The sequence below is a fragment of the Phlebotomus papatasi genome, chromosome 3 (assembly GCF_024763615.1).
Source record: "Phlebotomus papatasi isolate M1 chromosome 3, Ppap_2.1, whole genome shotgun sequence".
Taxonomy (NCBI): domain Eukaryota; kingdom Metazoa; phylum Arthropoda; class Insecta; order Diptera; family Psychodidae; genus Phlebotomus; species Phlebotomus papatasi.
The window spans coordinates 20,485,870-20,509,027 of NC_077224.1; the positions used below are offsets into that span (position 1 = coordinate 20,485,870).

At 35.7% G+C, this 23,158-nt stretch overlaps 1 protein-coding gene across 1 annotated transcript; it reads left to right on the forward strand.

The window, feature by feature from the left end:
• Window positions 1-466: 466 nt before the first annotated feature.
• On the forward strand, window positions 467-23,116 carry LOC129806848 (protein cappuccino). The gene is made up of 9 exons (XM_055855643.1): window positions 467-1,014; window positions 1,103-1,408; window positions 5,422-5,826; window positions 11,607-11,849; window positions 14,300-14,463; window positions 14,876-15,466; window positions 18,475-19,678; window positions 19,747-20,044; window positions 22,868-23,116. The coding sequence occupies exons 1-9, from the start codon at window positions 783-785 to the stop codon at window positions 22,977-22,979; spliced, it is 3,555 nt and encodes a 1,184-aa protein (XP_055711618.1). The 5' UTR covers window positions 467-782; the 3' UTR covers window positions 22,980-23,116.
• Window positions 23,117-23,158: the final 42 nt, after the last annotated feature.

Here is a 23,158-nt window from a genome sequence, read left to right on the forward strand (position 1 = left end):
TTTACGAAAAATAAAAATAGGAAGCCTTTCTCCTGTACAGTACATGACAGTTCTAATGTGCTTCTGCTTTATCGACTTCCTTTTTGCTGGTTCCTGTCACGACTGTTTGGTGATTTTGGACCACCAAAAGAACTAAAGAAAACAGTCGTGACAGGAACCAATACAAAGAAAAGTCGATAACGCAGTAGCGACATGAGAAAAGCCATGTACTAAAAAAAAAGTTCAAGAGAAAGATTTCGTCTTTCATTGGAATAGTGCTATCATTCTGAACATTCTGTGTTAGTTTGAGATGAAAATATTGAAAATCGCAGCTTTTACAGTACAGTTTGGTTCTATAAAGGCATCAATTTTTTTCTTAGGTTCTTTAGGCAATTACAATAGCTGTGAACTTTTAATAAATCCCTCAAGACAAAAAAATACCGCAGAGATTTGGGTCGAAAGAAAAAACCAGTTAATCCTTTTGAAAGATAACAGGGATTCTTCAACGTGCTGACCAGCCCAAGTCAGTAGTTAGCTACGCCATTCAGTCAGTTGAACTGAAGACTCTGGTCCCCTTTGGAGACTTTTCCCTCTCGAATCATCCCCCACGAAAAGTGCGCAAGCCCCAAAGCAATTGCAATTTCTCCTCCGTCATTCTTTTGTTCCCAACCCCCTTTTGGTCAGGAAGAAAAATTCCTCTCGGAAAGAATGTGAAAATTCAGTGTGTGAGTCGGTGATCTTGTGCTTTTTGGCGGGAAAACCCTAAAACTACTTCCTGGGAGGCAAAATCCAATTCTGGGAAAATGGGCAATTCCCAGGGTGTTCCGGAAAAGCCTCCGGGAAAGATGGTAAAAGCCAAGAGTTTTATGCGTTTCGGGGGTAAGAAAACACCCACGAAGGACACTCAGCAGAGCAAGAGTGAACCAGAGGAGATTCCAGGCATTTTAATTGGAGGTCACAGGAAGAAATTTAAGTCTGCAGACTCAACGTATTTTAGGAATCTTCCTGAGGAACCTCTGCCATTGACAGAGAAGAGTAAGTTGGGGGAGGAAAGGTTGGGTACTCTGGGAAAAATCTTGATGGATTTTGTCTTTTTCTCCTTCCTTTTCCACTGATGGTGTAGAGAAAGAGTCGACAAACAATGGGAATTGTGAGGTGAATGAAGCACAATTGGAGGTACAGCCGCGTAAATCCATCAGTGAGCACGTGTCGTTGACCTCGAGAGAAAGAGGTGTACAGGAGAAACCAGCTCCAGTGAATTGTTCAGTGCTTTTGGATGGGGACGACCTTCTCAGTTACAATTCCGCCGTCACACGGGCCGGAAGTCATCCACAATCCAGTGTCCAAAATCACGATAAATCCATCCTTTTTGTTACGGATTCGTGGAACAAAGCTCAAAGTGTTTGTGTGGACAGAGGTCCAGATACAGGTGCGAAATGATTTAGCTTCTAGCCAAAGATTTAATTTATAGTGAAATAGAGATTTGTGTATCTCCATATGCCACCATCCGCAAACAATGGCGAGGAACCAGTTCTTCTGTATCCAACACTACACTTACACCCATCCCAAAGTTGCTTGGATATTTGTGAAAGACTCCCGGAAAATTTGAAACATTTCAGCGTGGTTCCGGCAAGATAATTGTCTTTGTGGCTCAATTTTTTTATTACTGCAAAGTCTCGCGCGAGTTCTTTTTTTTTGTGAATAATCACTTGAGCATAGATAAATTCAATGAGTTTAAAACATTTTTAAAAGATTTTAAAGTGTAAAAAAATCTAAAATAAAAAAAGATCTTAAAGAACAAAAAAACAGAAATAAATAAAGGAGTGGCAAAGAGATCCAGCTATCAAGAATGCTCGGAATGCTCCAAATCGTGACTTCAGTATTATGTGCATAAAATTGATAAATAACGTGTTCACAAGTTCAAGTATTTTGCAAATTTGTACCGGTTCATAACAGTTTGAACCAATTCGTAAATTCTAAAAACAACGTAGAAACAAAAACATTAGATTTCGGGTTATTAAAAAAATAATTTAACGGTTTAAGTACATATTAGATAATCGGTTCAAATCGGTTTCAATTTGACAGGGATTTAAAAACATTTCTAGACTTGTCTTCCTTGTCCCAATTAGTTGAGAAACAAGTCTCCTGGATCGGTGGCAGCCAAAATCCCGAAAAGGTTAAAATCCCGAATTTTAAAAATCCTGAAAGGGATGAAATTATATGGAGGAAAATGTTTAGAATAATTTCCTAAGACACAGAAGATTTCCCTTTGCCTCCAGCAAGCGCGGGTACAATCGTGGGAGCAGCTGTGATATACTTTTAAGGATTCGGGATTTTGGCTTTCGGGATTTTGGCCCATTCGAGATTTTGGCGTTCGGGATTGTGGCGTTCGAGATTTTGACTTTCGGTCTTTTGGCCCATTCGGGATTTTGGCTTTCGGGATTTTGGCGTTCGAGATTTTAGCGTTCGGGATTTTGACCGGGACCCTCCTGGACATATTTTAACGATTTAACCGTTTAAGGACGATAGGGACACCGTTGTTCCTAAAAACAATTTCCTACGGCTTTCAAAAGTTATATTTTACTCGAAGAAATCAGAAAAAGTGATTTTTCTGACCCCAAATTTTTGACCATCTCGTCTTTAAGGGATTAAACTTAATTAACTTGACGTATATAAAAATTACAAATGTTTTTTTTTCGGATTACCTAAAAAAATGTATTGAAATTCTGCTGGGGGAGGATTTCGCTGGGGGAGCATTTCGTAAATTCGTTATTTTACCAACATTTATAAACATTTTGCAAAAGAAAATCCGTGTAGATGAAATCAAAAGCCGTACTAAAACCGTTCTTTCGAGAAATTTCAATTCTGATATAAATCTCTGAGGATTTAATCGACTTTTTATGATTGATTCATATTCTCCGATAAAAAATTTTAATTTTAAAGTGTCAAATTTCATTTAGTCTCTTAGGTGCCTCTCAATTTTGAGATAAAGAAGGCTTAAAGATTTTAGTTAAATAGTTATGGCTCCGGCACATCTTTTAGATCAGGAAATCATATAGTCGAAATTCGAATATCTTTCTTTCTCACGTGTTTTGCATATGTCTATCTTATTCTGTCGTACTCTTCTTCTTCTTTTAGACATCACAACAAATTCAATTTAGCTCAATCGAATTTAGAGGGCGAAAGATTGAGATAAACATATGTAAAGTGGGAAAGAAAGGGATGTGAATTTTGATTTCATGAAATTTTCCTGATCTAAAAGCTGTGCCAGAGCTAGATATGATAAAATTTCAGAAATTTCACAGCAGTCGTCACCTACTTTAGGCGGAAATTCATGAAATTTCTTGAAATTTACCAACTCTAGCCAGAACCATTACAGTCAAAATTAAAGATTTAGAATTTTTCTGCATTTAAAGTTTAGAGAACTCTGTATAGGACCATCTAATAAGAAATGTCCGTGAATTTTCATGGACTATTCTGATATTTCCACATATTTTCCTATGGATTATTAGCGGTATAATCGTCAGTCAGCACCTTAAAAATTCGAAAAAATCCTCTTTATTTCCACGAATTTTCCCCGTGGAATTTTCCATGTAACGGCCATAAAGACTTCCGTGGTTTAACATTACAGAATTCCACGATTTTTCCATCGGATTTTTTACATTTTTTTTTTTAAATGGAAGATCAGTGCCGATTGGCAACTTGGATAGTATTCATCTATCAGACGAACACTCAGTTGTTCTGCTTTTGAATTGAAAATAATGCTACAATATGGTACATTTGAGTATGTCTAGCTCGCAAGAATTATAGCGTTAGGGCGAAAAACAAGTGCGGAATTTTAACATTTACTTCCATGAAGTCTTGGCCGGAAAGATACAATGCCCGCTTTGTTATTCGGATGATTGGGAAACAAAATGACAGATGTCCACTTCGTATCAGGATGGATTTTTTGAATTTGTTCAACGTCTCGAAAATTATAATTTTTTTTTTGAAGAATTAGAATGAAAGTTTTAAAGAGGATTAAAAAGACACAATTAGAAAATTCTATGCTATTATACTTCATTTATTAAACAAAACAACACAGGATAATTCATTTTCATTGCTGAACACACATGCATACATAACCTCAAAATTATTTTAAATGTAACCGTCGAGAACTCGTCCGGATTACGCCGAACCGGATTAGAGAGCGGGCACTGTATCGTAAATGTACTTGAAATATTCAATGGAAATTTTTTTTCAATTTCCAGGGAATGTTCTCAAATATATTAGCAGAAAATTCCTCAGATTTATTTCGCGGATATCCAAGTGAAAAATATGATAACTCCGCGGAAGTGTACGCAGCATATTAGCAGGTTTTTCCATGGAGGGTTACGCGGAAAAAGAGCAGATAATTTCCACGGATCTTACATTTAAAGTGAAACTTTGCGGCCGATCGGCTATAGGGTGCTTAACCATATAGTTTCTGAAAACTATATTTCTTTCATTTTTTTTCACATTATTTGCTATTACAGCAAAACTAAATGCTCGTTTCAAACAAATTTGATAATTTTGGAAAGGTATTGAAATTATCTACAACTTTTCCGCACTGAGAAAAAAAGAGGATGCGATTAACTTTTTTTCGTCATAACTTTAACACTTTTTGGGTATAAAAATATATTAACATTTTTTAATGTTAATTTTACACCGTTTAAGGGTAAAATCAAAATGAAAGAAGGGTAACTTTTACCCATAATACACCTAAAAAGGGTAATATTTACACCGTTTTCGGATCAATACTGCAGGGTAAAATTAACATTTCCGGAATGTTATTTTAACTTTTTCGGATTTCTCTCAGTGCGAAGATTACAAGTTCATAAATTTGCCACAAAAGACCCATTCAAGCTATTTTCATGAAAAGTTTGATTTAAAAAACAATAAAAATGGATATTTTAATTTTATTTAATAAAATAGAAATGAATGCAATTATGATAGGCGTATTCCATCTTTCAAATCTTCTTGTCCTAGTTTATCTTAGAAAAGGAATATTGAGCAAATCCTATTTAATCGAATATATCCCCATATTCTGTGAATAAGGATTCGATCTATCTAAATATAGTCTTTTTCACAAAAAATACGCACAAACAACTTTATATTTCTGGCTAATTTAGCTCAGAAACTTCCTAATATTCTCTCCCATCTCCCAATGTACCCCTTTTTTCATAAATTCCCGAGTGTCTTTTAAACCTAAAAAACCAAGAAATTAACTAATTTGGCCACCGTAGAATCAAAAACAAATTAAGAAGATCCTAAAGCGAAACCACGAATTATTTCACAGTTGGAAATCTTTCATGTAATCCTCATTACTTGCTATCTCTTGGCGCAAATCCCCAAGTGACTGAGATCATGAGTCTCTCTAGACTCTAGACACATTTTAATACCGATAAAATATTCCTCTTGCAGGTCGAGAGATTTCCCCATCAAATTGTGGAAGTTTTATCGTGGTGCGCGAGCAGACAACGTCCTCAAGTTCCGATTCCGTCTTTACGGACGCCCAGACGCCATTGGGCTTCACAGCTGAATTTAATCAGTGTTACTATTCAGAGGAGGATGTCTGTGACTCAACGAGAACGGATGATGAGTTAAAGGGTCCCTTCCTGAGTGCTCTAGCAGCAAGGAATCACGGGGAGCTCCTCACAAAACTCACTGTGGCCAAGCTGAGTCCTATCAGTGTGGCAGGAACCACAGACATGGCTCAGGAGAGGATGAGGAAGGGCAGTGCCGAGGAAGGACCACTTTTTAGTGTCTCACGCGTCAAGAGAGTCGAGCTGATCGATAATCTGGCTAAATTCACCGAAAGCAATATACGTGAGTTGAAACCCGTTGTAATGTTATCAGTTAGTTGATTAGATAAAGTTCCTGGTGACGTTCCCAATCTTCTGTTTGCCCATCTCTTTTGGGGATTAGCATGTTGTACAAGAGATGGGCTTTGACAAATATTTTCTACAAATTCTCTTCCGAGAAAAAAATATTTCGTAAAAATTTTTGTAATATTTCAAAAACATTGTTCGTATAATACGATCACTTAACGACCATTTTCAAATGTTCGCAAATGTTCGTAAAACACGGAAAATTTTATTTAAAATTAATTATTTATGGAGTAATCCTTTTAACTTTTAACTCTAATCACGATCACGATATTTGAATCGTATTGAAGGTTGGTGATACGAATGTAGTACAGGAATGTGCTAAAACTTATTGAAAACTCTTTGAATTTTCTTTTAGCCTATAAAATATTTAAAGAATAAAAAAATATATATGCAGAAGCTGTGCATATATATATATGTATATATATATATATATATATATATATATATATATATATTTAGTACATGCATGTACTAAATAAAATTTAGGATAGCTTTTAGGTACTAGCTAAAATTTAGGATTTACGTGGGTTCGAATTCCACTTATGATTTGTTGTCCTGGGTTTTGGGATAACTAATAATTATCCATTCGATAAGGTCTAAAACTCTTCCGTGGCTGGACACAGACTCTCTCAGCTGAGGAAAACAAATCAAAAAGGAATTCGAATCCGCGTGGACAGCGACTTGAAAGCAGCGCCTTAGTCCATTCGTCTATTCATACTTTTATTTAGTACATACATGTACTAAATATTTATGCACTATATATTTATATTCACGTGCTCTAGCGAAGGAAAAATTACATAAAACTTTTTTAAAACTTAGAATTTTTTAAATTCTATATATATATATATACAAATTTATTTAAGTTCAAAATATTTACAAATTATTTACAAATTTTTGTTTTACAAACTTATATACAATATTTCCAAAAAGAAACCTTTTTGTTTCTATTGCTTGTTGACTTGTCTTTGTTGATTTTATATTTACATCTTTTTGTTCATTAACTTTTATGTGTGTGTTCGTTTTTTTTTTTTTTTTAGTATATGCTCCCACCCCCCTTTGCGAAAATAATTCACATTTTATTATAAAAATATTGGTTTATAAGTTCTTAATCTATTTTGGTATATATAGCTTTCTTCTAATGTTTTAATTGTGTAATTTTCTGAAAGTTTTAATTTTTCGGTAAAAGTTTTGTTGATTCTTGACGTGAATTCTTCTATTGTTTCAATTTTACATATACTATGAAGATCAGTATTTTTAATATATTTTTTTAGTACACTATTGTATTTATTGTTTGATGCCATTCTTAGGCATTTATTTTGTATAACTTGAAGTTTCTGTTTGTTTGTTTTTGAAGTGTTTTTCCAAATTATGCTAGCGTAGCACAAAATTGGTCTAATAAAAATTTTGTATAAGTTTGTTTTTAATTTAACATTAAGTTTATTATCATATTTTAATAAAGGGAAAAGAGACTTCATACTGATTTTAGCTTTTTTAATTGAATTTTCTATATGTTTGTTGTATTTGAGCTTAGAGTCTAAGTGAATTCCTAAATATTTAATTTCTTTTACTTCTTTTATTTCATATTTGTTTAATTTAAGTTTTAATTTTTTTTAAAATTTAATTTTTGTCGTGAAATTTATTACTTTAGTTTTCTCAGCGTTAACATTTATTCTCCATTTTCTGTAATAGTCTCCTAGCCTTTTTAAATATTTCTGAATTTGTTTATAGTTTTCATTTATATCTTCATTAGCGGAAAATATAGCAGTGTCATCTGCATATATTGAAAGATTACATTTTTCTGGTTTTGGCATGTCAGCTATAAACAAATTATATAATACTGGGGATAATATTGCACCTTGTGGGCAGCCTGCTTTTATTGTTTTTTCTTCAGAAAGATAGTTTGATACTTGCACTTGAATTTTTCTGTTTGATAAATAGCTGTGAACTAGCCTAACAATTTCTTTGTCAAATTTCATTTCAATTAGTTTGTGAATTAAACCTAAGTGCCAGACCTTGTCGAATGCCTTTTCAATATCTAAGAATACAGCTGTAGTTATTTTTTTTTCATTGATGTTCTTTTTTATATTTTCTGTGATATGGACTAAAGCATGAGTTGTACAGTGTCTATTTCTAAACCCAAATTGATGATCTTGTAAAATATTATTTGAGTATATATGAGTGTTTATTCTAGTAAGTATTGTATGTTCAATCACTTTGCTAAGTGAAGACAACAAACTTATAGGTCTTTGGCTGCTTGCTAGGTGAGGATCTTTCCCCGGTTTGGGGAAGGAGATCACCTTTGCTTTTTTCCATACATTTGGAAAATATCCTATGGTGTGTATGGCTGAGGCTATTCTAGCAATTAATATAATACAATTTTTTGGTAAGTTTTTTAGTGCTATATTCGGTAAATTATCAAGGCCTGGCGCTTTACAATTTTTTAATGACTTAATTATTTCTTTGATTTCCGATGGTGTGATTGATACATACTTGTTAGTTACAGGATTATCAGACTTTAAAAATTGATTTACTTGGTTTTGTATTGTTTTGTTGAAAAGTGCACTACCCCTACTTTTATTTTCATTGTGAATTTTTTCAAAATGCCTAACTAAAATGTTAGATACTTTTTCTGGATCAGAAGTTAATTGACTTTGTTCGATCTTGATTGTCTGTGATATTGGATTAATTTTAGATATATGTTTTCCAAATTTGTAAATTTCATTACTATTAGGTTTAAATTTTGATAGTTTTTTATCCCATTCGGAAGTACAGAAATTGTAAATAGATTGTTTTATAATAGTGTTTAGCTTATTAATTAATTTTTTATCTTCTTTTTGCCTGTATTTTTGAAATCTACGTCTAATTCTATTTCTGTAGGTGATTGTGTTTAATATGTATTCTGGTAATTTTTCATAAAATTCCTTTACTTTAGGTACATTAAGATCTATTGCTTCAGTAATTTTTTCAGTTAGTTCTGTGATATTTTTATCAATATCACTAGTGTTTGTTAAATCTACTGTTTGATTAACATTTTCGTGTAAATACCTTCTGAAAGTACCCCATTTTGCTTTGCTAAAATTATATTTATTCGTGTTTTCATTAATTATTTTATTATTTTTAAGCATAATGTTTGAGAGTACGGGAGCATGATCTGAATTCATTTCTATTACAGTTTTTGTTTCTTGAAGGGTTATTCCCTTGCTTACAAATAAATCAATTATACTATAAGATTTTTTGGTACTGTTTGGTATGTACGTAGGGGAGGTGGGAGTGTACAATTTTATTCTATTGTGATTTTCTTCTAGAAAATTAGAAAGAATTTTTCCATTACTATTATTTGAGCGGCACAGCCATTTTTTATTCCTACTATTAAAATCTCCAGCCAGTATTATTTTCTTGTCTTTTTTTAATAATTCTTTAAGGTCATTCAGATCTAATTTACTTGAGGGTTTTAAATAAATATTAACTATCGAAAAACTATCATCTTTTAGAAATATTTTAATTCCAATTGGGTTTGAAAAATTAGTTTCTTGCAAATCTATTAGTTTATGTTTAATCTTATTCTTTATCACTATTGCATTCCCTCCCTTTCTACTATTGAGATCATCATTTCTGTGGATAACATATCCTTTCATGTAAAACTTACGATTTGGTTTCAGATTTGTTTCATTTAATAAGCATATGTCTATATTGTGTTTCTTTAGAAAGTGGTTTAATTCTTTCATTTTACTTTGTAAACCATTTGTATTGAAAGTCATAACTTTTACCTTATAGTCCATTATTTGCAGATATCACAGATAAACCCTATAAGGGTTATTTGCTTCTCTAACTTGTCCTTCATCTGGCGATATTTTGGGAGAAAAGTTCTCATTTTGAGAACAAGTTCCGCTGTTGATATCCCGAATAGCTCATTAATTTCATTATCAATGAAATTAAAGTTGTTGGGCTGGCTGCCTGAAGATTCCGTGTTCCTGTTATTTGTGATTTGTGAATACGAGATTCCCGGTTTCACGTAATCATCGGTATTATACTGTTGTGGCTGTCTTCTATGATTGGGCTGGTTCTGCTGTCTCTGTCTGTTTTTGTTAATCAGCTCTTTTCTTCTGTCGATGTACGCCATAAATGATGGGCATTCTCGATTTGTGGCTGTGTGTTGTCCTTTGCAATTTGGACACGTGGGAATTTCTTCCTGTCTCAGGGTACACCTGTCCGGTGGGTGTGATTGGCTGCATTTTAGGCACCTGTCCGGCATATTGCAATTCTTAGAGCTGTGACCTCACCTGGAACATTTTCCGCAGAATGTGGCGGGATTTTCACGTTTGTTGTACTTGTCCCAGACAATTTTGTGGTCCAGAACGTATCTGATATCTCTGATGATTTCCTTAGTGTTGGTGTCTCGATTGATGTACACAATAAATACACCAATTTTTTCTCTTTTGGTAACGGGACGACCATTCAATTCCTCTTTTCGAATAATGTGCATTTGCTTCACATCAGAAATTCCACTATGTTGCATCAGTAGATCTGCAAGTATTTCCTTGCAATCTAAATCTTTGTCCAGTCCCTTTAGGACGAGTTTCTTGCATAGTTCTTTCTTTAGAGTATATGTGAAGTACTCGATCTTGTTAATCTTCAATAGATTTTTTATTTTCACAAAGTCAGCTTGTGTGTATGTGTAAATTTGTCTTGTTGTGTTGAATGTTCTGAAATGGATGTTTTCCACCACTTTCTTCAATTCTCCATAGAAAGTCTTGCTATCCGCAATGTGACTTTTCACCACAATTGGTGGAATTTTCTCAGCTTTTGATTTATCTACTTCTTCAGCAGCTTCAAATGTCTCCATGGATGAAAAAGAACTTCCATCATCATCATCTTTCAATTGGTCAAAGTTGGCTTTTTTCACTTTTCTATCACTCACATCAGGTGCACTTTTGCAATTTCGTCTCTTTCTACTGCCTATTGAACTTCCACCCATCGTGGATTCAGACCATGTGGTCTTTCCTCCACCAAATTTTTTTTTTAAATTTCACTTCTCACTTATTCTTAATAGTGTCTTTTCCACTTTAATTAAAACTAATAACTTTGTATCGTAATATTCGATTATATTTAGTTACTTAATTTCACTTAAATATCTAATAAATTCACAAAATTGTTTCACCTTGTGACTAATCCATCTGCATGGCTTGACTGTCCAAACCGGTCTCTTAAATTCTATAAAATAATCATATTTACTAATTTATGGTGCTATTCCAATGAGAAATGAAAAGGGGAAATCTTTCTCCTGAATATTTTTTTTAGTACATGACTGTTGTACTATGCTTCTGCGTTATCGACTTGTCTTTGTGTTGGTTCTTGTCACGACTGTTTAGTGCTTTTGGTATTGACAGGAACCAATACAAAAACAAGTCGATAATGCAGAAGCTCATGAGAGAGGTCATGTACTAGAAAAAAATGTTCAGGAGAAAGTTGCCACCTTTTTATTTTTCATTGGAATAAATTATAAATTGATAAATTATTTTCCTGACTTCTTTAATGTTTTTTGTTCATGCGGATTACTTAAAGAAAAAGAAAATTACGTGAAAATCTATTTGAATTTTCCAAATTTTTTTCTGAGCGAAAAAGTACTAATTTACATCTCCCGGGAAATCAAGTGTTAAAATCCACAAATTTATCATCATAAAATTTGCTCACGGGCATGTTATCTGAAAACTCTTTCAGCCACTCAAACTCAGTCTGGCCCCGAGATCGACTGTGTTAGTCCGCGGGATGTTCCACTGCCGGCTACTCCAGCCTCAACCATACGCAATGGCACCCCCCAGAGCCCCTCGGACGGAAGTGTGCTCAAGAAAGTGGCCTCCCTGATCTCGGCTGAGCGACTGCAGCAGCAGCAGCAGCAGCCAGAGAGGAGGGCCTCCTTCGTACCTGAGAAGCTCAACTTTGGCGCCTACGAGAAATTCGAAGGTAGGTGGTCTAGCTAGAGGGTACCCATGCCTTGAGCTGCGGCCAGAGAGTGACTCAAATGGCAATTTGGCAGTCTTGGCAGGGACTTTGAAGTGTATACCAGTGTTTTGACCACCTTATCACACTAAACGATAAGATAAACCAGACAAAGAGTGACGATGTTCAATTGATAAATTTATCATGGTGCCCAAGGGAAGGGGTGTTGCAAAAAATGGTGTACACATGATTGAAAATTCTCAGAATACTTTCAAAAAAATTATCTGGATGGGAATTGCTTCTTTTTGACAAGCATATTTTAAATAATTTATTACTTTGACCGGAAAACTGATATTTGAACACAGAACCTGTATCGCGAACCGGCGATTAGCACCATTTAAGATGAATTGTTCTATTTATAGAAGAGGTCAAATTTTTTTTAAAATGATTTAAAGACTAATTTTTTTAAAAGTGAAGAATATTATATCTTTTTTCGTCATATAAAGAGAAGCTCCTATTGTGATTTCAATTAATGTAAAGTAAATTTATTATCACTTTCCGTATTTTACTAAAAAATGCTTTTTTAACTTAGAGAAAATGTAATTACTTGATAAATATTTTTCTAAATATTTACCAATAAAAACAAGTGGAAATTTCCATTTTAATCATAATTATTTTCAACTAAAAAAAATATTTCTATCATGGGTAAAGAAGGTATAGAGTAACACGATTACCGTAGTAACATTTGCAACGATTATCGAACATAGTAAAAACGAAATAAAATTTCTTTAGTTAAGTTTAAAAAAAGAACGATAATCGAAGTAACTCTCTACTTTAAGTATATCACTATGATTATCTTGAGTAAGAGGGTGCAGTATCACGATTACCGTAGTAACATTTACATTGATTATCGAATATAAAATTTCTCTGGTTAAATTACCAAAAATACAACGACAATCGAAGTAATTTTCTACTTTAAAATAAATTATTACGATTATCCTGTGTAAGAAATTAAACTGAGTAGCACGATTATTGCAATAAAATGACCAACAATTATCGAAAATAGTAAAATTACATTTTCGTTTTGGTTGAATTGCAAAATGAATTACAAAAAAAAATACAACGATTATCCCGGTAATATTCCACTCTAAAACGAATTACTACGATTATCATGAATACTGAGAGTAACACAATTTGTAGTAATATTTCCAATAAATTATCGTAGCAAAAACTTCATTTTCCTGGCAAAAGTTGAATTTTACAACGATTATCATTTACAATTTCAATATTTTGCTCCAAAATTGCCAAATGAATATCGTTTTATTTTTGGAACCTTAACCCGCAAACTTGTTTTACTGTGCCCACTATTTCCAAAAAAAATCATTGTAAACTTCATTTTTCCTTTAAAAATGAACTACTTGCTATACGGTAATCGTTAGAAATACTGCTCTGTTAAGCGTTTAACTCATGCCAAACATGATAATCGTTGTATTATTGGTTTTAGTGTATTTTTTCCCTGTTTTCGTACACATTTCACGAGATATCTCCAAAACTACGTAGGTTGCCAATTTAGGGTTTTCGGTTGTCTCTTCGCTATTAAATTGGCTTTTATTTTGTATTAGTATTTTTGCTAATTCATTCTACAATGACAGAAAACAGCTAATAAACTCAAAAGCTTTTTCGGCTCGCTAGAAACATACGGGAAACATAGGAAATGTCATGCCCCTGATAATAATAGTGCACAGCTAGAAGTCTCGGTTACGGGAAGACCTAGTTCCTGAAGAAACAATGGGATAGTCCCCAGAGAAATATTTTTCAAAAGGATGCGAAATAGTTAAAGGGACGTTGAAAGACCTTTAAAAGTATTGGAATTCAGTGAACAGCAACCAAAGTATATTAACTAAAAAAATCATGTGTACACCTAATCCGTGCAAATGCCTCCGCCCTGCTTTCATGAGTCTTAAGTAATTTTTCTTGAACTCATGGGAAAATCACCTCTCTCTCAGTCCAAGACAATTGTTTCGGGTGACACGATGAAAGATCACAAAATCATCCTCATCCGCAAGCTCTTGGTAGTTATTCCTTGGCAATCCCAGACCATGGTATCCTCAACGCGGACTGCTCTCTCAATTCTACGGCACTTTCGTCGTTTTTGGCGCCAAAAGTGCCTTGAGTGGCTGCCACGGAGGTGCCTGGGATGGCGAAGGGTGAGGAGACGCGGTATTTTTGTGCATCCCGCGTGTTTTGGTGTGAAGGTTGTCTGCTATCAGTGCGCTTCACTGAATTGGTATCTCAATATTGAGTGTGCGTGCAGAACAACTTCCGGCGTAGTAATACTTCACCTAAGTCATCACTTTCGCTCAGCCCGAGAGTACCTTTTCTCTCTCGTGCCCATCGATCCATGTGGGTTTTGCTGCGCGCGCGGGCGCATTCGATACTGATCTCTCAAGCGTGATCTTTCACTCTCATTCCAGGTCAAATGCTAATGAATTGGCTGGTGACATCAGTGCAACCACACACCAATCTCACCGACCACGACATCCACACCATATGCCAGCAGACTTGCACAAATCTCCTCATGGCCGGAGTCATCAAGCAGATACCAGATCGTTTTGCACCCATTCAGGAGACATTCCGCGTAAGCCACATATTACACACCTCAAATTCTGTCCTCCTCCGAGGCCAGGTGTCTTTCCCATGTCGCACACACTGGTGCTACCACTTCTATCTCACTGAGTCAGTGAACTTCCAGCACTTGGCCTGGAGTTCTAATTTCAAAAAATACTAATCACAGCTCAGAAGAGCTACGATAAGGGTTATTAGACTTATCCATGGGGTTATTCTGGATCTTATTGTGCTTAGCTTCACCTCTAAAGAATCCCCAAATCGTAAAAAGTTCATTTCTTATCTTTTCTTAACAATTCATTCAGTAAATATTTTCATTCTTGGAATTCAGGCTGAAACTGTCGTTAAAAGCTTATCTCTTTGCAAGAAAGTTTGTGATTAATTCAATGCGGAATTTTTTCTTCGCCTCTCCAATGTAATTCCAGACAAATCTCATGTATCAGTGGACGCACACCGAAGCACCACCAGCAACTCCAGTGACTCCTGGTCGTCTGGACACCTCCACAGCCTGGCCTCATTCAGAAAAGCCACCAACGCTGCATGAGAAACCTGATCAAGAGGATCCAGAAGACAATTTAGGACAGCTCAAAGAACGCCTCAGTGAATGTGAAAGTGTCAGTGAAATGAAGATCCTTGTGGACAAATACTGTGAAGAACGTAAAATTCCAAACAGTGATGTTGTGATCTACGAAGTAGCTAAAGTGTCTAGAGAAGTGCAACCGCATGTTAAACGAATTCGGAGAAATCTGTCCAGTGACCTTACAGACGCTGACATGAGATCAATTCATGTGGCGCAGAATGGGCAGATCAATGGTTTTCGTGGGTTGTCCGAAGACAAAGGCACACAAACGGATACTGAGAAGGATTACAATGTGCTGCATCTGAAGAAGATCACTATTTCCGCCACTACACCAAAGAGTCCGGTTTCGAGTCCTGTCCAGGCAGCACCTCCACCTCTTCCTCCGCCACTACCACCACCACTTCCAGCACCTCATGTCCCGGAAGCCATGGACACGGTAAGAATATCTTTTTGGCGGGAAAGCCCCTGACCTAGATAACCCGTTGATAGATAGATAGATTGTATAGGGAGCATGGTACGATCTGTGGGCTGCAGACACCTAGGCTCTATTTGTGCCCCTTATGTCTACCCAACAAACCCTACTCCAATTCTTTTAAAACCTGGCTGAACTGCAGAACATCCTGAGCTGCCGCTCTTTTGATATCCTCCAGTGTCAGCACTTCTTTCTTAAAGATTTTAATTCTCTGGCTTGAGAATTTGGAACAATAACATAAAATGTGTTCTACTGTTTCCAAACTCTCACTGCAAGCTGAGGTAACGTCTACATCCAACTTTGCAAGATGTGAATTTAGCCAGTGTCCTGTGTAAATTCCTATAATAGCCCTTCAAGTTCCCCCTGTTATGATTTAACAAGAGTTGAGATCTATTTAAATCTCATCCATCTATTACGGATTTCACGAAACTACAACTTTTTACATTATTCCAAAGTGCTGTATGCTCTATTCTTGTAATATATTGGAAGTAGAGCCCTGCATACCCGACCCGACCCGACCCGCGGGTACCCGCATGATTTTTTGCTGGTCGGGCGGGTTTTATTTTATTTTCTGCGAGTCGGGCGGGTCACGGATACAACCCTTCAAATTTTCGGGTATTATTTAAACATTTATCCGACCCGATTTCTAGGATTTTGTAAAAAAAAAAATTTAATTGATTAAGTTTTGGCGAAGTTTACAAAAACATAGAAAAACGATATGATAAATCAAAGAACAATTTATGTAATTGGAAGAGTATATGAATTAGAGTATATGAAGAGTATATGTAGAAAGGACATGAAGTCTAAGGGACTCGAAAGTGAAACGACCCAGGATCGCGCAACCTGGCGAAGGTGTACAAGGAGTGCCAACCCCACTTATTAGTGGGAAAAATGGCAAGGTGTTTGTGTGTGTGTGTGTGGAAGAGTATATGAATTTGAAGAAGTAATAAAGTGATGCGACGAAGACAAATATTATTTATACTAGATCCAAGAATTACGCACTTGACAGGATTATGCTACTATGCTCATACAATATGCATGTTTGCCTAATAATGGATATCACTTTGTGAAACCATTGTTAAATTACACATTAACATACATATACTGTTTTGTAAAGCGCAAAACTGAAAAGCACTTTATGTTTTATTGTATAGTCCACTAATATCTGGCTATATAAATTGACCAATACTCATATTTTTGATCAAATTCAGCATGTTATGTCATTAAAATTAAATTAATTTCGTTAAAATTGTGTTTAAATCATAAAATGGTTAAAATTGCGCTAAAAACACTCGTAGATTAAGGATAAAACGGTTAAGATTGCGCTTAAAATCACACACAACTGAATCATAAAACACTTTAGATTACGCTTAAAATAACGCACAGCTCAATCATAAAACGGTTGAGATTCCGCTTAAAAACATGCACAGTTCAGTTAAAAAAAACCGTTAAGAATGCGATTTTTTAAGCGCAATCTTAATCGTTTTATGATTGCGATGTGCGCATTTTTAAGCACATTTACCGTTTTACGATTGAACTGTGTGTGATCTTAAGCGCGTTTACAGTTTTATGATTAAGCTGTGCGTGACTTTAAGCACATTTACCATTTTAAGATTGAGCTGTGCGTGATTTTAAGCACATTTACCGTTTTAAGATTGAGCTGTGCGTGATTTTAAGCTCAATCTAAACCGTTTTATAATGTAGTTTAATTATGTTAAAAGAAAATAAAAGCAAAAGCTGTCTTGTCATAGAATGTAGCATTCAATATTACTGATTAACACTTTTATTGTTAAATTCTTTAATAACACTTTTTAATTTATTCATTTCATTTATTTATTTATTTATTTATTTTAAAAACCTTTGTACGTTCCCGAGATATGCAACTTTAATTTTTGTCATAAGTCGCAATTAAGAAACGCATTTCGGGACGTCATCTACGGCATTCCTTGTTTCGGGTTAGATTCTTTTCGATATCTTACTTTTTTTCCAAATAATATCAAATTCAAAAACACTTGAAAATATTAAGTTTAGGAGAAAGTGCCCATGCTTTTTATGATCCCAAGCTTTATAATGAATAAATTTTTCCTGTGATTCCGCATGAATCTCTTTCATCCCGCTTAACAAAAATGTTTTTAAACATGTTTTTCAAGTAAGTTGCTTTACCAAGTAAATAAGGTAAATTTAAGTTAAAAATTATTCATCAATCTTACAGAATTTTGTTCAAGTTTGAAAAATAAAATATATTATTGAAAAAAAATAATTTCGAGATGATAAATTGCAAATGTAACGTTCTAAAATTATTGTATGTTTGCTATTGTGATTAAAAACAAACTTGGCGGATCAACCGCGGAAAAAATGAAAGTTATGAAGGCTAAAAGGCTAAAAGGCTAAACAGTGCCGTACAACATTGCCTTTCAGTGTCCACAAATCGAGATCGCGAAATCTTAAAGCCCCCTTTGCAGCTTCCATTTCAATGAAAAGTAGAAAAGGCGGTAAACCTAATAGTATCTTTAAAGCAGTTGTTGGAGTCGATCTTATAGCACCCGTGATTGCGATGCAAATATGTCTCTGAAATCTAGTTAGAATATCCTTGACGCATTGCAAATTTACCCTAGGCACCAAATTTCAGTTCCAAACGTTACAATGGGCCTGATCATCATGGTATATATAAAATACACCATTCTTGGTGATAGACCCCAGGTCCAAATGATTTTTGGCCAAATGTTTATTCCAAATAAGCTTCTTTTCAAGGATCAAGCCTAAATACTTGACTTCATCCCTAAGATCGATTTCATTTTTTAGTTATTTTAGCTTTCCTTTTCCGCGTGAAAAGTACTAAATTGGTTTTCTTTGGCAACCCGTTGATAAATCATTTGATTTATTGCATTTCCACTTCAACCTTCTTCAAATCTGCAATCTTAATTAAGCTTAATCTTCAAATCTGCAAAATTTGTTTTTTTCTTTCTATCCAGGAGAGTGGGAAGAAAGAGAGTGCAGAGACTGTCAGTGAAGTTGGACCGGCGGCTCCACCACCACCTCCACCGCCACCGCCTTTAGCCATGCCAGGACCTCCTCCTCCAGCACCACCTCCTCCCGGTCCACCACCGCCTCCTATGCCTCCTGGACCTTCTGCAGGCCCCCCAGCTCCCCCTGCTCCTCCAGCACCTCCAGCTCCGCCCCTTGCTCCTCCCTGCCCAGATGGCACCAAAGGCCCCATCACACCTGCTGCCTTTCCACTTCCACCAGCCGGAGGATGGCAACAGACAGCGGCGCTCAGGAAATCCGCAGTTAATCCTCCCAAACCCATGAGACCACTCTACTGGACACGAATCGTAGCTCCTAAATCTCCCGTTGAGAATACAAGCACAAATTTGCTATGGGCTGAAATTGATGAGATGAAACTGGACAATCTGGATGAGTTCACGGAACTCTTCTCACGACAGGCTGTTGTGCCAAAAGCCAAGGAAACCCCCAAAGTAACTAAGATCCGATCAGTCAAAGTGCTGGACAGCAAGAGGAGTCAAAATGTAGCCATCTTCGTGAGATCCTTACATGCAGACTTTGCCGAAATCGAACATGCCATCAATCACTGCGATACAGGAGTCATTAGCCTCCAAGCTCTCCAAGTTATCAGAGACATTAGGGCAACATCAGAAGAACTAACACAAATCCGCGAAGCTGCTAGTGAGGAACTGCCACTAGATGAACCTGAGCAATTCCTTTTGCGTCTGGAAGACATCTCCTCATGCTCCGAACGGATCTCCTGCATAGTCTTTCAGGCTGAATTTGACGAAGCAGTGACTCTGCTCGCACGCAAGATGGGAGTCTTCACAGACACCTGCACTCTGATGTTGGACAGCGAAAGCCTCAAGAATCTCTTTTCCCTCATTTTAACACTTGGCAACTACATGAATGGCGGAAATCGTACCCGGGGCCAAGCAGATGGTTTCGGCCTAGAAATCCTAGGCAAACTCAAGGACGTCAAATCCAAGGATTCCCGCATAACACTCCTACACTTTATTGTAAAGACATACATCGATCAATGCCGAAAAAATGGAACCCCACTCACTGAACTGCAGATTCCCATACCGGAAGCTGCAGACGTATCAGTATGTGCAACTGTAGACTTTGAGGATCTAACACAGCAACTGGAGCGCCTTGAGAAGAAACTAAAAGGTAGATGAGGATATTCTCTTTTGATGATCCAAAACCCCTTTTCGATACTAAACAAGATTAATTTGCAGAATGCAAGGAAACCTCCCAGAAAGTGATAGACTCCTCAAGTCCAGAAAATGTTCAACCTTTCGAGGAAAAAATGAAGGTATTCCTAAATGCTGCCACAGATCGTCTGCTGTTGCAGAAGAAAGAGGTCAGCGATTGCAAAAAGGTGTTCAGCAAAACCATGGTGTTCTACAAATTCTCACCTAAATCTGGAACATTAGAGGACACGAAACCTGAACAATTCTTCGAACTTTGGGTGACTTTTGCCAATGACTTCAAAGACATTTGGAAGCGAGAGATTCAGGACCTCACAAGAGAACTGTAAGTCATTTATCTATTTCTCTTTTGGAAGGGTATCTAAGAAGACGTTGAAAAGATTTTGGCTCAAACAGCCTAGGCCAGAAGGTCCTATAGTGCAGAGGAAACGAGGCCATGGCGTTCATTAGGAATCCACAGTTGCGAATTATTTGATTTTAAATTTAGAAAGGGAGGCGGTAAGATTTAGAAAAAACAGACCGGCTTTTTTTCCCTCGTTTAATCCCCTTGCTCAGGTCTTAGGCCTTAGGCCTATTTTGACCTATATCCTGTCCCATAAAATACCTAAAAACGTTAAAATTTAAACTGTCAATAACTTAATTAAAAGATATAATCAATAAATAACGGAAACGGACTACAACAGACTTAAAATCCACTTCTATGAGTGAATATAGCCAGACTATGTCATAAAAGACAATGGGCAAAAGTGGTCTGTGGTGTGACCACCAATGAGACCTATATCATTGAATAGACCTTGGTATAGGTAACCACTTTTGTTCCGGGACCAAAGTTCTAAACCATGGGGAAAAAGTTCTACAGCAAAAACTATTTTCGTAGAAGAAAAATAATCTGTTATATGAAATGTATTAAATGACCACATACTCTCGAAATAGACATAAAAACATATGACTTTACAATGCATAACATGAGTAGAATGACTTTAAAACATGATGGCCCAAAGTCGAAATTTTAAACTTTATATCTCAGAGAATTTAATCATTCGATTTTTTTGGTCAAAAAATTTCTTGTCGAGATTTTGCAAATTCCGCAATGGAAATCAATTAGTAGGACCATTTCAAGTATTCTCTCAGAATTTCACCCAGAAATATTGAGAAATACGGTTTTCAGAGCAGATTTTCGATTTTTTGAAAAAACTGTAAGGGGTTAGCCTATCGATTTTTTTGGTCAAAAAATTTTTTGTCGAAATTTTGCAAATTCCGCAATGGAAATCAATTAGTAGGACCATTTCAAGTATTCTTTGTGAATTTCATCCAGAAATATTGAGAATTACGGTTTTTAGGGCAGATTTTCGATTTTTTGAAAAAACTGTAAGGGGTTAGCCTATCGATTTTTTTGGTCAAAAAATTTCTTGTCGAGATTTTGCAAATTCCGCAATGGAAATCAATTAGTAGGACCATTTCAAGTATTCTTTGTGAATTTCATCCAGAAATATTGAGAATTACGGTTTTTAGGGCAGATTTTCGATTTTTTGAAAAAACTGTAAGGGGTTAGCCTATCGATTTTTTTGGTCAAAAAATTTCTTGTCGAAATTTTGCAAATTCCGCAATGGAAATCAATTAGTAGGACCATTTCAAGTATTCTCTCTGAATTTCACACAGAAATATTGAGAATTACGGTTTCAATAAAAAGATCTATTCTTTATTAAGTAGTATTATTGTAATGTAAATTGCTTATTTAGAGAGCCGAATGAAAATCCTCAACAAATTTTTAAAAGCGAAGAAAGTGCATCGTATAATTTATCGAATTATCAATTTGCTAGGTAGAAGAATAAAAATAAATATATTTACTTACAATCAGCTATCTGAGAATCGTTGTAAATATTATTTAAAGTTTTTATTGAAATTTTATAAAACATTAGAAAGGTCGAAAACCCAAACCATTTTTTTGGATATTAAGATATTCCTGGAAAAGTTACAAGAAAAAAAAACTGAAAATCAGCGTGCCCAATTATTGAGTTTTTTGTCCACAATTTTACTGCAAATAACTTAAAATTAGCGTTAACCAAAAGATATTCAATGCGTAAGTATGATACAATAATTTCAAAAGTTGAAAGTAATTAATTGCAGTGAAATTTATTAATAAAAATAAATTTTAGCTGTCAAACTTTAAAGCTCTCTCCTGTAAAGTTTACATTTTAGACTAACAATAGTCTTCTTCGGAGCCGACGACTTGAAGAGGACATGATCACTGTCCTCGTATTCGATACATTCGGCACATAGTGGGTCCTCGGTTATGGATATTCTGTTTCTTATGAGCTCTCTGATCATTGTGATTGGAAATAAGTCTGCTTATAATGACAATGGTTTCCCTGTTCAAATTTCCCATTCCCTTAACTCTTTCCGGACGGCAGCATATGCTGCAAGCCAATATCACCATTTTTTAATCAAAAATATCTAAGCTCAGGAATTAATTGATGTCCTACAAAAATATCTTACATTTGGACATCCTTATAGTTTGTAATCATCCACAAGAATCAGACTTTTATCAGTTCTGAATAATTAAAAAACATTGTTTTTCATAGAATATTCATATGCTTCTTTGGGTACTCAGAGTCACAAAAGAGACGAAAGAGTTAAACCAAGATTGTACACTACAATTTGGCAAAATTGAATGGCAGTATCTACCCAGTTCACCCATATGCCATGCTATCCTCCACTGCGTTATGCACTTGCGAACCAATCCTCCGTTCACATTTCCTCTTGGACCACCAATGCACATACTCCCCGTCTCGCTGCTGATCAGCAATATCATTTTCGATCACTCCTACGTGCGACAGGAACAGACCGGTTGTATCCCTGATAATTCACTTTGAGGCAATACCGCCTTACCAAGCTGCTTCCGCTTCAAATTACATAAACTGGGTCAGTCACATACAAAGTGTATGACGTTTCCTCTGTCTTATCTCATTACATCCTCTGCACATTGGATCGCATTGAATGCCAATCTTATTCAGATGTTTCTTCAAACAATAGCCGTCTAAAGTATTGGCAACTCGGTGGGTTTACCATCTACATTTGTTCGGCAACTTTTCTGAAGCACCCTGTATTCTTCCAATGACGACAATTAATCACAGATTTTCCATTTCAGGCTCAAAAAGACCAAACCAGTACCTAAGGCTACGAAACCAAAGGCAAAGAAAGTTGTTCCGGGCAGCCTAAAGGATCGAATCCAGAAGATCTCCAGTAAATTATCCAGTTAGACAGCACCACGATACATTTCTTAGAACCTTCAATTGTTTTATATTTCTTGTATATTGCCCTTGTTCCTTGTTATAGTATTGTTAGACGAGAAGTAATATATTTTCACAATGTAGCACCTTCTTAGATGGTAAAAAGACGTTTGTGTGTGATTTTTGAAGTTTAAAGTGTCATACTGACA